The 15,404-nt window shown below is 36.8% G+C and overlaps 1 protein-coding gene across 3 annotated transcripts in view; it reads right to left on the bottom strand.

Moving 5' to 3' along the window:
- Positions 1 to 15,404, bottom strand: part of TRHDE (thyrotropin releasing hormone degrading enzyme) — a 391,431-nt gene that overhangs the window by 277,700 nt on the left and 98,327 nt on the right. For all 3 annotated transcript variants that reach the window (XM_058308434.2, XM_058308435.2, XM_058308436.2), the window contains exon 3: positions 13,752 to 13,878. In XM_058308434.2, the coding sequence (XP_058164417.1) occupies positions 13,752 to 13,878 (127 nt within the window). The remainder of the gene's footprint in view (positions 1 to 13,751; positions 13,879 to 15,404) is intronic.

Genomic DNA, 15,404 nt, shown 5'->3' with positions numbered 1-15,404 from the left:
TTTGCTGACTACTGTGACATTGATTATGGAGACTTCCTTACATGATTAAATTATTTCTAAGCACAGATTATTTTCCTATAGATGAAAGGGAGAGGTGAAAAAGCATAACAGATTTTTGAGAAGGTAAATCAATAATTTCTTCTTAAATAATCAAAGTAATTAGTGCAAACTGGAATTGTGATGGGAAGACCTGAATAGTTTAAGTAGTTACCAATATTTTTATTTTGGCCATGTACTCGGCATCTCCACCACAAATCTAGCAAACAGTATTGAAAATAACCCAATCCATACATAGGTATAAAAAATTATACCCAAATTTGTGCTACAGATAAGGACTAGTGCTTTTGTCCACCATATAAGTTTGGCTCATCAAGTTTCATATCACTTAATAGCTAGCATTATTAATATTAATAAAAGTTGACAGGGTAGATCTCAATGTATTTTAGAAGCTAAATTACACTAAACATTACCAACCTACCAATTATTTAACAGCCAACTGAATATTTTGCAGGCTGTAAAATAATAATAATTTCTAAACAATTTAAATGCTTAAAAGCATCCTCTTCTATACTACTGAAGACACACTCTAGGTCATTCATGGATTATCTCCCACAAGAACACAGAACCCATAAGGAAAAAAATAAAGCTGATAAAATATAAATCTAAGTTATAAACCATTAAAATTCCTCGAACTGAAAAATGGGCATTTGGGACTCACCCTCTCTTTGAAAATTAGCCTCCAAAAAGTTTCAGAAATGCCCTAAAGGCTTCATTTACAACTACCATATTAGGTTCACTCTGCTTATTTACGGCAACCTTCCTTACAGGTCAAGGTTTGTTTTATGCTTCAGTCTATTTTACCATTTCAAAGTACATAAGCAGCAACATCAAAATTCTCAAAGACAGTGGTAAAAGATTTTAAGACTAAAAGTAGAACCAGTAATATATTTTACATTTGAAATCTTTCAAAAAGTTTCCACCTCGATCCCAAGTTTTTCTGCATGACTTCCTGAAACCCCATCTCCTAGATTAGACAAGAAAGTGAAGAAACTAAGTACATATTTCCTCAAATAACAATAGCACATCTGCTTCTCTCCTGACAAATGAACAAACTGATATTCCATGGCTTACAGCAATGATCTTTTTTTAACCTTCATTATCCAACAAGATCAGAAGATCTACATGTCACCAGTAAAGGGTTGCTCTGATTATGATAACCACTCAAAGTTCCTAAACGTCAGAATGATAATCAATACTCTTTTCATTGGAGATGGGTCTGAAAAGTTCTGAATTGAATAAAAAACACTGTCACAACAACACTGGAACAAGGATAAGAAAAAAAAAATTATTTTGACTATTTCTTTCTTATCTAGCACTTTGCCTTTAATTGACTTTTATAAGCTTAACCCTAATTTATATAACTATTCCTCAGTCTTAGTTTCTTGTAATGAAGCTATTTTGAAAAACCTACTGATTTCAATATAAGCTATTTTAGCTCTAAAGTATATGAGAATAGTCACCTTTCTTTTCAAATTGCCTGATTGGCAGTGCTTCTGTCAGCAGTAATCCCCAGCCTAGACTTTAATGAAATGTCCCTCCCTTCCTCTGAGGTTTGGGCTGCTACTTGTCTCTAATTAAGTCCAGAATGACCAATGGCCAGTGAGGAAAGTAATTCACTCCAATAGGATTATTACAGATATTATTTTGTTCTAAATACATCTGCTCTAGAAAATACAGAAAATTCAAAGTCCTTCTCTTGCTATGGTAACTCCAAATCACCAAGAAGGAGAGAAGGAGGCATAAAAAGATTGCTCCCTTTCACTTTTCCCTGTAGCTCCACAGGAAAAATTAACTGTAAGGGGGAAAAAAAGAAAAGAAAGGAAAAAAACTCATATTTTCTCAAACTATTTACCACATTTACACTGTAGTTCAGAGGAATTAACATGGAGACTCCATTTGAAGCCATACTCTGATACTGCAGACTCTGTTGGTGCTGCTTTCAGAACATATCCAGAATCTGCCCACTTCTCACCACCTCCACTACTAACACCCTGGTCCAAGATACCATAATTTCTCAGATTTACGCAGGAGCCTGTCTCTACTTCTGCTTTTGCATCCACCATCCTCGTCCCCCTCCATATCAGTGTTCTATATGAGGCAGTCAAAGTGATACCTTAAAAATATAATTTGCTCTAGATCACTCCTCTGCTCAAAATAAACATGTGTGTCCGTCAACGGCCAACAAATGAAATCTTTTCCCATCTGGGATGGCTCCCACGAAGACTTCATTGCCGCTTACTCTCAATCTCACTCACTCTGACCTAGGCCCACTGGTCTCCCTGTGATTTCTCCAACAAGTCTGACAACCTCCCACCTCAGGGTTCCCTCATTTTTTTAAAGATTTTTGCTCAAGTGTCAGTAACCATTTGAGCAAGGCATTCCCTCTGACCATCCACCATCCTTAAAACTGCACACCTCCTTCCCCCAACATTTCTGTCACTTTCTTCTCTGCTCTATTTTCTCCATAGAAGTTATCTCTGTCTAATTTAATATATTTTTTAATTTATTTTATTGTCTTCCTACCTCCTCTATTAAAATATATACCTAGTGAACTCAGGAATTTTGTTTCTCTTTTGCTAAGTACTAATTCTCCAGTACCTAGTAGAACAGTGTCTAGTATATAATATTCAATAAATATTTGCCAAATCCATGAATAAATGTTGTTCTCATTTCAAAGAACAAGGGGAAGAAGAGCTGATAGACAAATAGACAGGTATTTCATTGTTGGATTACAAAAGCATCCCAGATGCAAAGCATACCTTTTTAAAAGCGTCACCCTAGGATTGCCATCACAATAAAACAAAAGCTGAGTACTTCTTCCAGCTAATAACTCACTTACTTTTTTTTACCAGCAACTTCCTTTTTATGGATTCTTAATGAGAAAGTGGCTGCAACTATAGCTAACATCTCTCTCATCCCTTCCACTTGTAATTATCAAAAAGGAGTTTCCTTGGCACTTTATAAGGTAAATCATCATTATTTCTATTTATTTTGTTAAAAAGAAAATAACATCTTATTTGATTTACAAAGTGACTCAAGCTTATGCCGTCTCTCCTTTTTCTATGTGGTGAGAATTTTTTAAAAAGGAGGAAGTTGGAGGTCGCTCATTCATTCAACCAACATTTATTGGACCGAGCACTCTTCTAGGCAGAGGGGCTAGAGCAGTGCAAAACAGACACAAATGTCCGTTCTCTTAGAGCTTCCTTCTGTCAGGAGAGAGGTGGGACAGATAATAAGAAAACTAAAGAAGAAATAAAGAAAATACATGTTCAGTGAGAAATAAGTTTCCATGGAGAAAAACAAAGCAGCGTTTCTGCTTCCTAGGGCTGTCATACAAAGTACCACAAACTAGGAAGCTTAAAACAACAGAAATATATTGCCTCCAGAGACTTGAATCCCAAAGTCAAGGTGTCAGAAAGCCCATGCTCCTCTGAAGTCTGTAGGAAGAATGGGTTCCATGCCTCTCTCCTGGCTCCTGGTGATAGCCAGAGATCCTTGGTGTTCTTTGGCTTGTGGCATAACTCAATTTCTGTCCTTTATTACAGAGCCTTCACTGCATGTGTGTGTCTATGCTCCTCTTTCCTCTATTAAGGACATCAGTCATATTGTGGGGCCCACCCCACTCCACAATGATCTCATTCTAGTTTGCCTAGTTCTATCCTTAGTGACCCTATTTCCAAATAAGGTCACATTCTGAGGTTCTGGCAACTAGGACTTCAACGTGTCTTTAGAGGGAATACAACATAACCTTTAACAAGCAAGGCAGGGAGATGGGAAGTAGACAGGAAGACTGCACTTCACATGTGGGGGTTGGGGAGGAGCTGCAAAGGTGATATTTCGTCTGTGTATATAACTGAAGGAAATGAGTTCTAGGCTGAGGGAAGAGCAAATACAAAGGCCCAAGACAGAAGCATACTTGATGTGTTGGAGAAACTGGAGGGCAGTAGTACAGCTAGAACACCGCAAACAAGTAGGAGAGAAGTAGGAAATGAAGTTGGAGTGGCAGTCAGAACCAGATCATGCAGGGTCTCCCAGACCAAAGGAAGAATTCTAGATTCTATTCCTAGGAATGATGTAAAATCATTGGAAGGTTTGAGCATGAGAGCAACTTAAATCCAACATCCTCCCAGGAACTCTGCAAATTCAAAATGACTCATTCTCATACTACTTTAATTTCAAATTTAATTTAGATTGAACTCAACCCAGGCAAGAGAACATGGGAGAACAGAGGAGAGTGGTAGCTGTAGAAACAGTGGTAAGTGATCAGATTATGGATATATTTAGAATGTATAGCTGAAAGGATTTGTTGATGTTTTTGATGTGGGATATGATAGAAAAGAGTATAAATCCAAGGTTTTGTTTTGTTTTGTTTTGTTTTGTTCTGTGCCTAAACAACTTTTGCAAAAAATAGAGTTGCCCTTTTCTGAGATGGGAAAGACTTCAGAAAAGCTAAGATAGTGGTTTAAGATCTGGAGTTCAAATGTAAACATTTTAATTTCAAGACACTTGTTAAATATCCAAATATAGATGTCAAGTAGAATATAGAAGTTTGGAATTGGGGAGATAGAACCAGGCTGGACATGTAAATTTGGGAATCAACAGAACTAGGAGGTGATATTTAAAATCATGAGACTAGATAAAGTTACTAAGGGACTGGATCTAAGTGGCAAAAACAAGTTCAAAATCTGAGCCCTTGGGTGCTCCAATATTAAGCTGTTAGAGAGGTAAAGAGGAAAAAAAAAAAAAAGAATGGGAAAAAATGGTCAGTGAGTAGGAGAAAAAATTTTTTTAAACAGGAAAATGTTTTACCCTGAAGAACAAGTGAAAAATGTATTTTGAGGAGATGGAGAGAACAGCAGTGTCAGATGCTGTTGACAGCTCAAAATGAAGACTGAGAATTGACCATTGGATTTAGCAAAGTGGAGGCATTTCTGAACTTGACAAGAGCAGTTTTAGAAGAGTGTAGGAAGCAAAAGCCAGATATAAAGTGCATTCAAGAGACAAGGGAATGAGAGAAATTGGAGTCAGTGCAGATAGACATTCCTTTCAAGCAGTTTGGCTATAAAAGGAAAGAGAAAACTCTAGCTACTGCTGAATATATTCGTGTGTATGTGTGTCTGTGTCACTTTACATACACACATGTGTGTAAGTTGAGAACAGTAGCACCAGATTTTTAATAATGATGGGTGTGGCAGTTTGGCATTATTTATGAATTCCAAAAATAGACATTGGATTATGTTTGTAAACTTGTCTGTTCCTCTGGGCATATTAGATTGTATTAGATTCAGAGGTATCACTTTTACTTGATTAAATTTTGATCAAAATTCGGCCATAACAGTAGGACATTGAGTTCCCACCCCTTTGGTGGGCAGGGACTCCCAGAGAAAACCACAGAACAGAGGAGAGAGTTGGAGTTTTGATGCTGGAGCCCTAGAAAGTAAACACACAGGTAAAGAACACAGAGGAGTAGAGATGGCTCCATAGACACAGCAGAGACCCTGGGAAGAGAGAGCGTCTGATGGTCTACAGCTGACCTTGTGGAGAGATCAGAACAGCTGAGCCTGGAAAGAATTGAGCCCTGGAGAGAGATATAAAGCCTTATGTCAGCTACAGCTGAAATAGGAAGGAGCTGGGACCACAGAGCCTTAGGAGAAAGAGGAAGGCTGAACCCTCACAGAAAAAGGCAGGCATCTTGCTCCAACATTGTGCAACAGATTTTGGTGAGGGAAGTAACTTACGCATTATGGCCTGGTTACAGTAAGCTTCTACCCCAAATAAATACCTTTTATAAATGCCAACAGTTTTCTAGTATTTTGCATCAGCACCCCTTTGGCTGACTAATACAATGGTGAAAATCCAATAGAGGGAAAACTGAAGATTCAGCAGAAAGAGGGGAGAACTGCTGAGGTGAAGTCCTTGAGCAGGTGAGAGAGAATGGGATCCGAGGCACAAAGGAAATCAGTGTGCACCAATGGAGTAGCGCCAGTTGATCCATAGTAACAGTAAAGAAAACAGTAAGTGGCACAAGACTTAGGCAAGGATTAAAGACGAAAATATCAGAAATAGTTATTTCCTAACAACAGCAAACCTGTAAGAACAAAATACCTCTATTGGAATATGTAAAACAATGCCTTGGAGTCCTCTTGATAAATATGCCCTTATTAAGTTAAGCACTTTCTAAAATTGCATTTATTTTCAAGATGAGAAGCAATCTTTCAAAAGACCCAGATTGAATTAGTGAAAATATGCTCAGGAGTAATCCCAAAGTTGTGAAGTTCTGAAACTCTTGAAACTAGAGAAGGAGGGAGTAGGTTAGTAAGCAAATTGAATATGTAACAATACTGGAAAACTAAGAATATTTTTTTTTATAATTTTCTTCATCGCATTTAAGTATCTAGTAGAAGAGGCCATTTATTATCATTGCTGAATTCAATGTACCTAGTAGCTACTCAATAAATGCATGCTAAATTAGTTAATTCAGTTCGAGTTGTTTTGTATTGCATTAAATTATCTGCTCAGTATACTTGTGGTTTGTTCATTTATAGCAGTAATAATCTCATGCATCATTCCCACTAAAATGTATTTTTTCCATTGATTTCTTTTTTGTCCTTACTTTTTTATTTTTTATTTATTGTTTGCATTAGTGGTTAATATCATATACATTGAGTATCATATGTTTTGTTTGTTAGTATAGCCTTGATATTGAATAACATGTAATAGCTACAAAAGACTTAACAAGAACAGTTAAATGGCCATATTATAGAGTAATTAATAAAGGGAAAATGCCTTGTTAAATAACTATTAAATATTGACGTAACCATGTCCCTTTTAATAGGAGTTGCTAATGCTGTAGCACAAATAGTTGTTAGGGTGGGAATTAGGAAAACAAAAATATTTCACACTGAAAGAAATGGTAATTGTTCTCTTAGTTTCTGACAAAATTATCATATGAAGAGTTTTACAGAAGTAAATTACGTTCCTCAGGCGGGGAGAGGGTATACTTATTTTTTATTCCAAAGAGAGGGAAAAGGGTGGTTATTTGAAGAAACATTTCTCAATGGTGCGTAGTGAACTAGAAAAAGATGGATTGCCTCACCTGATTCCTTAAGAAGGTACTAAGAATGTTAAACCACAGAGAAATCATTAAGTGATTTCCACTGAGAAACTGTTAAGATTAAATAGCTCCAGTGTAAATTCAAATATGTTGAGGAGTTTTGGTAGAAAGAAAGCATCTTGAGGGTAAATTCACATTTTAGTGAACTTGACCAGACTATATAAAGGGCCCCCAGAGATTTTATGTCAAAAAGCAGTATTAATTGAATTAATTGAAAACCTCAGAAAAACTTTAACATGGTAATCAGTATTTGTATAACACAGTATCTAAGCAAAATGTGATACTTAAAGGCACATTAAGAAAGTCTCAAATAATAGTTCAATTATGATTTACATGAGCAAGAATGGGAATAGTATTATATAATTGGCACTTCAAATTAAAAACAATAAATATAACCACTTAATTTTTTTCTTAATTCAAGAAAAAAAAAACATAGTCATAGGGAGTGAATAGTTAACAGTCAATATAAATAGTTAATGGGATAAAAAATTACAAAAAAACAAACCTCCAAAACCTTTACTACCCTACGTAGCAAATAATCAGCAGGAGCATCACAATAAAGACATGGATGTGTCATGGTTTCAACATCAAAAGCAACAAAACCATCATTCAAGCTAGCCTCTCCTAATCATGAAATTAATAATGCCATAACTTATCTCTTCCATTATAGAAAAATAAGTAGACTTCATCAATATGATAGCTAGAACCCAAGTTATAAAGAGAAATCCATGGACTTTCCTCCTACACAATTCTCAAAATGATTTCCCCTTCATTTCTATCTCTACCTCCCATTTAAACTCTTGTCCCTTTTTCAGGACTGAAGGCTTCTTTTACATGCATTTTATGTCTACAGTATTGTGCAATGATTCCTCATTCTTATAGCATGATACTATATATTCACCCTTCAAAATTTTGGTGTTTGATACCATATTATGTGAGTCTCTAATCCATTCATTCCTGTAAATACTGTATTCTCTTCTAAACAAAACCACAATCTCCTTGAGGGCAGAAACTGTTATTACAAAATACCTGTGGTCCCTTTACAATGATAGCACTGTCCCAGGGAGGTGATGAACTTCTCATGAAAGCATGTCCTGAAAAGAAGCAATCAAGCAAACGCCTTTACAAAACTTATGGACTTCCAAATTACACAGCAGCTGCAAAAGAAAACTGCAAACTATCTGCCACAATTAATTGAAATCTAAATAGGTTGAATAACAAAATATCTCAACAATTCTGAATCACTTCATCTGCCCCCCAATTAATTTATAAAATACTCATGACAAGAGCACATTTGAAACACTCATAGATATTGTGATGAAATTATGTATTATTATATTACACATGTGCTTCTTTATAAACATATTATTTATAACAAAAATAGTTATAGCATTATGCCTTGAGCAATCAGCTTATCTAGTTTATTGAGATGACCCATATTTTAATCTTTGAAATTTCAGAAATTTTTATATCTATTTCAGCAGAATCCCCAGACTCTGGAGCTAGACAATCTGGTTTTGAATTCCAGATTCACTAACTTCTGCTCTGTTGTCTGAGCACATTATTTAGTCACTAAGTACCTAAGTTTCCTCATTTGGAAAATGAGAAAACAACGGACTACCTCAAAAGACTGTAGTAAAGTTCACATGGGTTAGAATGTATAACACCATTAAGAGCAGTTAGCATAGAGTAAACATGATATAAGTATGTGTTGTTGTTGTTGTTATTATTGTTATCAATATGTCTAAGAGACAAGGAAAGGTGATAAATTAATTCTTTATATTTCTACAACAACCTTCTTTTAAAATAACTCTCAATGCCCTGAAAGTTCCCATGAAAATAGGACAAATAGAAATGAAAGGCTTGCTGTATTGTATCAAAAAGACCCTGCATCTTCCCTTAGAACTTAAAACCAAGAAGTAGAAACTCTCTGCAAACCTTATACAAATACTTTTAATTATCTGACAGAGATTTAAAAACAAATCATCACACAAGGTACAATGGCTGCCTATTTCAGCTTAACAGCATTAAAAGAATATCTTTGTATAAGAAAGAGCGTGAATTACTATCCTAAAACAGGCCTAAGAATTCTTGGAGAACTATCCTGATAAACCACTTGGGGTGGAAATTCATATCCTTAAAGATAGTAGAGAAAGTTAAACTACTCAGCATTAGAAGTGAAAAGGAACTTGGGAATGGAGGATAAGAGAAGTTACTGCAGAGTTTAAGACAGAACAGCAGGTCGACTTTTAAGAAAAGGAGGACACAATATTAAGTTTTAAGTATGTATTTGCCATACAACACCCCCGCACTCACACATACACACATTCCCTCCAAAGCTTCAGTTGAGTCAGGTCAATTGGTGGGGAGTTTTCTTATTTGTTTTAATATTGGATTTTCTAAGGGAAATCAAAGAAAGTGGTACCTTCCACAGCTCATTGACAGGGTTTGGGAGAGGGACAGACCTGTGAGGTAAGGATGATTCAGTTCAGCAGAAACAGCGCTTATTCAGATTCTTTCTCCCTCTCCCCCTATTCCCAACATGCTCCCCATTGGGAATTTGCAAAAACACTGATCTGTGTTCTATACTCGCAGTCTCTAGTCACTGCCCTTCCTCCTCCTGTTCTCTCTTGAATACATCCATAAGGACTTTTTGCCCCAACAAGTCATTGGAACTGCTCTTGTCCAGGTCACTAATGACCATCATGCTGCTAAAGCCAATACACCATACACACCTGGTTTCCTCAATGCCTCAATCAATTGCTCCTTCTCAGTGGTCTTTACTGGCTCTTAATCTCTCTAATCTCTAAATGCTGGAACATTCCTTGTGCCTATTACCTTTTCTACCTGCTCTCTTTGCCTTGTTGATTCCATCCAGCCTCATAGCTTTGCACATTATTATATCCCAGCAAATATATATATATGGCCAGACCACACACCCAAACTCTGTATTTAATATTCAGTTGTTGGGAAGCAAATGTGCCTCAACTGATAGAGCATCCACCTACCATATGGGAGGTCCAGGGTTCGAACCCAGGGCCTCCTGGCCCATGTGGTGAGCTGGCCCATGCGCAGTGCTGCTGCATGAAAGGAGTGCCATGCCACACAAGGGTGTCCCCCATGTAAGGGAACCCCACGCATAAGGAGTGCATTTCACAAGGAGAGTCACCCCATGCAAAACAAATGCAGACTACCCAGGAGTGATGTCACACACATAGGGAGCTGACGCAGCAATGGACAGCGAATGGACATAAGAGAGCATACAACGGGGCGGGGCGGGGGGGAGGCAAATAAATAAACATAAATTTCAATTGTCTACTTAGATTTCTAACAGACATCACAGTGCCACCTACATGCTTAAGAAACATGTCAGTCTGAAAAAAATATGTGCTCCCACAATTCTTCTACCTCAGTAAACGGCAATAACAAACTTCTAGCTCTCAGGCAAAAACCTTAGAGGCACCCTTGTTGCCTCTTTTTCTCTCACATCCATATCCTGTTAATCAGAAAATTCTGTTGTCTCTACCCCCAGTACAGATTCAGAATTGGAGCACTTCTAAGTACCTCTTCTAACACCCTAGTTCCAGGGACAATCATTTTGCCTGATTTTTGACATAGCTTCTGAATTGCTTTTCACGCCTCCGTCCTTTCCACGTACAGCTTTCGCCCTGTTGACATTCTGGGCTAACTCTTCATGGTGAAGGGCTATCCTCTGCATTGCAGGATGGTTAGTACCATCCCTGGCCTCTACCTACTAAACACCAGTAGCAACAACATCCCTTCTCCCCATGTTTCCAGACACTGCCAAATGTTCCCTGAATGAAAAAACCACCTCCAATTGAGACCTACTGGCCAACAGTATATTTTCAACTCAGCTACAAGAATGTAAGCCAAACTTAAAAAAAAAAAAAACGACCACTGGATGTCCACCTCACTCAGAAAAAAAGGCAAAGACCTTACCAAAGCCTGCTGACTTTGTGACCTGACCCTCACGCTGACCTCACGTTCTACTTCTGACTTCCTTAGTGACTGCTCCAGCTGCACTTGCCTCTTTGCTATTCCTCAGGTATACCAGGAAAGTTCCCATTTCAAGGTCCGCACTCTTTCTTTCTTCCCTCTGCTTATAGCTCTTGTCCTGGGATATTGTTTGGGCTTACTCCTTCACCCCCTTAAATTCTTTGCTCAAAAGTTACCTGAGTAATGAAATTGTCGGTTATGACCCATATTAAAAAACCAGTCACTTTCCCGTGTCCCATCTAACCCCAACTAATTCCTATACCTCCTTTCTAGCTTTATTTTATTATCTCCATCTGATGTCCTTTATATTTTAATCATTGCTTCAATGTCTGTCTCCTCTTAATAGAATGTAGCCCTAGGGTGGGGAGGGATTTTTGCTTTCATTCACTTTTATGTTCCCATCACAAAAAGTGCCTACAATATGGTAGATATTCAGTAAATATTTGTAGAATAAATGAGGGAAAGAAGGAAGAAAAGAAGGAGACCAGGAAAAAGGAAGGAAGGAAAGAATAGTGGAATCAGACTTTGAAACCATCGTAGGTGGATAAAGAGGGGTCAAGGCAGTGGCAGCTAATATCTAGGATACATCTGCATGCATCGTTAACAAAGACTGAATTGGTTTCCATAGAATTTATTTTTCAAAAATATAATTCAGAATGTACAATGGAAGGTAAAGCTTTATTGAAATGCTTCTGCTGTTATGGATTTTTAATGTAAAAGGTATTTAGAAAGCATACTTATAAATCCATTAATATATAGATCTAAATATCTATAGAGACATAAAATAAGTAAGGCTTTAAGAGAACTTTTACAAAGCATCATGGGCTGCGGTAACTCCCCTAGACACATAAAAAGGAGTGTGCTAGTATAAGTCAAATCATTCAATTATATACACCATAAGCAGCTTAACAAGTAATAGTAACAGTGAACAAAGCTCTTTTCTACACATGAAAGCCTGTGTGGTTCAATTGTGAGTGAAATAGTGGAACTGAAATGCTTCCTGCTGCAAGCTGACAGTTATATGGAACCCCCTGAAGTTGCAAATTGAGTTCCTCCGCTAATTACTGGTCTGAAGGGGACAGAGAAAGATCCACATTTTATTTCTCTTGCTGAACTTGCAACATAAGTACTGGTGAATTTTACATTAGGGTCAAGCTGGGAAGTTCCCAGCCAGTTTCACCTGGAGTACAGAACAGTGTCATCTCCCATGCAAATGAGGCCAGGTGTTCCTTTCTGCCCCAGATGTCTACGAGGGAGATTTCAATGTAACAAATTCTAATAGGGAAGTTGATATTAAGGGAAAGAAAAGAAGGAAAATAAAACAAAGCAAAACAAAACATAGGCCCTATTTGAAATAAATTTTACCTAAGGATTTTAAGAGCGTTTACTTCAAATAGACTTCACAATTTTGTAATAGCACTCATTAAAATTGTATGCCACACCCATTGATAATAATATCAACTCTTGTATCTACTTTCTGAAGGACTCATTGTAAACCCAATAAAACTACACAGCAGGCAACAACTTTAATGAAATAGGCCCTTGTCTCCAGAGAGGAGAATCTGTGGTTCAAATGCTAACACTTTTGGTGTAAGCACTTTATTCTTGCCAAAGAGCAATACCTTTCATGAGGGTCCTCATCAAAAATGCTCTTGGGAAGGAAAAAGAATGGGGAGTCAGGAGGAGGGAACAAAGGAATGATAATGTATTATTTCAAATTAGTTTTTCTGAGAAGGAAAAATAACTTCAGCATTTCTAATGGTTGTATCTTTCCTAACTTTCTGGAAAAGCATTGCTCACTCCCCAGCAAAAGCAGCCTCATTCAAATTAGGACAACAAAATTAATTCATTTATTAATTCTACAAACAATTTTTGAGCATATTCACTTTATAAAAGGTGGAGAAGTAAGAACATCAATCATGAATACACAATCTTCATAAATATTACAGTTTCCCTTCTCTCTTTTTTAAATTCTATTTCCTATAACTATAGAGTCAAAATATGATGGAATAAAAAAATCTAAAAGATAACTACATTGAAGTACAACCCCTGAGAATTAGCAAAGAGAAGCTAGTCAATGAACACCTTGGCAGTATAAAACATTAGTTTGGAGAGTCATCAAGAACTGGTTTGAAATCCTAGTTTCTTTACTAAGTGTCTGGCTGAGTGAATGACAAACTCCCTGAGTCTCAATTCTTTAATTCCCTTCTGTAGCAAATTGTGTAACAGTAAATAACCCATGTGGTAGTTACATGGGTTAAATGAGATGTTGGCAAGCACTTCACCCAAAGAACGTTTCCAACAAATTATAGCTATTTCGGTTATCTTTTAGAATCTGAAACTTACATGTGTTTCTTAATTCCCAGGAGCATGCTATGGCCACACTCCCAGAAACGCTAAATTTTATTTTACCTCTTCAGAAGAAATTCTTTTTCTTGCTCATTTTCTCTAAAAATATAACCCTTGGAATTTTCATGTTCCCAAAATATCTCCAATAAACATACAAAGAAATTCCACTTTCAAGGAGTCTTTCCAATAAAATAACCAAGAAAATTCTTACCTAGTTTTGGCAAGGAATAGGGCACTTTAAAGTAGTCTTCATAAAATTCTATCAATCTCTTTGTTATATGGAGAGCATAGTCCCCAGATCCTCTTCTGATAGCATCAGGTCTTGCATATAATCGTACCTAATTAAAAATACATATAAAAGTTACTGTAGCCTTTTGGTACTCGAGTTTTATCTTTCCTGAAAATATGAATATATGCAAATCACTCAGAATACTGCAAAAATGGAAGAGTATTCTTGTTCAGATTACCAAAGCAGGCTGTGGCTGAGAACCAAGTTTAAACAATTAAAGTAGCCAAGGTGAGCAAGTTACAATTTCCTCGCTTTACAAGATGATATAGAGAAGATTTATACACCTTGCATCAAAATAAATACTCAAAGTTATCACTTACATGTGTTTGCTAAAGATATGAAGGTACAATGGATTACTATAATGAATCTCTGCTTATGCTGAAAGTAGGAAGGATATGGTGGCTAAGCAGAGGAGAAAATTCATAGTTTGTTAAGGACACATTGTGTCTAGCTTTGGAAGTATTACCATGCTGAGCAAAATATAATTTATACTTCTTTCTTTTCTTTGAAACCGACCATCCTTATTCCCAATATGCAAACTAGGGATAGAAAATTCTTTCATGTGCATAAATGATTGCAACACTGGAAGACCCGTCTGCAACTGCTCCGGGCTTCAAACCAGCAGAAGCAATTCATATTTCAACACAATCCGGATACTTAATATTGATTTTTAAATGAAGCATTGTATATTATCTAGTCCTTGGCAAAAAAGAAAAGAAAAAAAAAGCCTAAGGCAAGTAACATAAAACTGAACAAAACTAACAATTGTACAGAAAAGGTTAAAATGAGATTTGTTTTCATGAAGTTTTCATAAAGCTATCCAGCATCTTCCATTCCAAAAGCTAAATCTGTTTTTCAGAGATGTGGTCCCTAATCCTCATATCAATTGTGTGAATAAGAAATGTGTATTTTGTAGAGTAATAGAAAGCACAGTGGTCTGGAAGTTGGTTTAGTCCTACTCTGCCACTAACCAAGCTGAGTGATATTGAACAAATTACTTAGTCTCCTTGGGTGTCAAATTGTCTCATTTACAAAATGAAGGAGTTGGCCACTGTATTAGTCAGGGTTCTCTAAGGAAAGAGAATCAACAAGAAATATCTGCCAATAGTATGTGATTCTATAAGAGTCTCTCATGCAGCCGTGGGGATGCACAAGTCCAGGTTCCTCAGGCAGGCTGCAACCAGGGGCTCTGATGAAAGACCAGTGAGGGTTCTTGACAAGTTCTGGGAGACAATGGTTGTCCAAAGATGAGCTGGGAAATTCTCACTCAATGCTGATGGTATTGATGATGATGTAATTGTAATCAGCTATCTATGATTTACCACTGCAGTAAAGCCAATTGTGATTAAAGTCCATAAATGCCCTTGTGTTACAGTTAGCCCTGTGCTTGCTTGACCAAACAACTGGGCACAATTACCTTGCCAAGTTGACACATTAGCCTAACCATCACAGCCACCAAATGATTTCTAAAGTGCTTTTCAGTTCTAAACTACATTACTTTCAATTCCATTTTACAGATAAGGGAGATTTTGTTTGTTTGTTTTGTTTTAAATCACTAGAATAATAAATGCTTTA

This window comes from Dasypus novemcinctus, chromosome 12, assembly GCF_030445035.2.
Source record: "Dasypus novemcinctus isolate mDasNov1 chromosome 12, mDasNov1.1.hap2, whole genome shotgun sequence".
NCBI classification, from domain to species: domain Eukaryota; kingdom Metazoa; phylum Chordata; class Mammalia; order Cingulata; family Dasypodidae; genus Dasypus; species Dasypus novemcinctus.
This window is presented reverse-complemented; position numbering and strand designations above follow the sequence as displayed.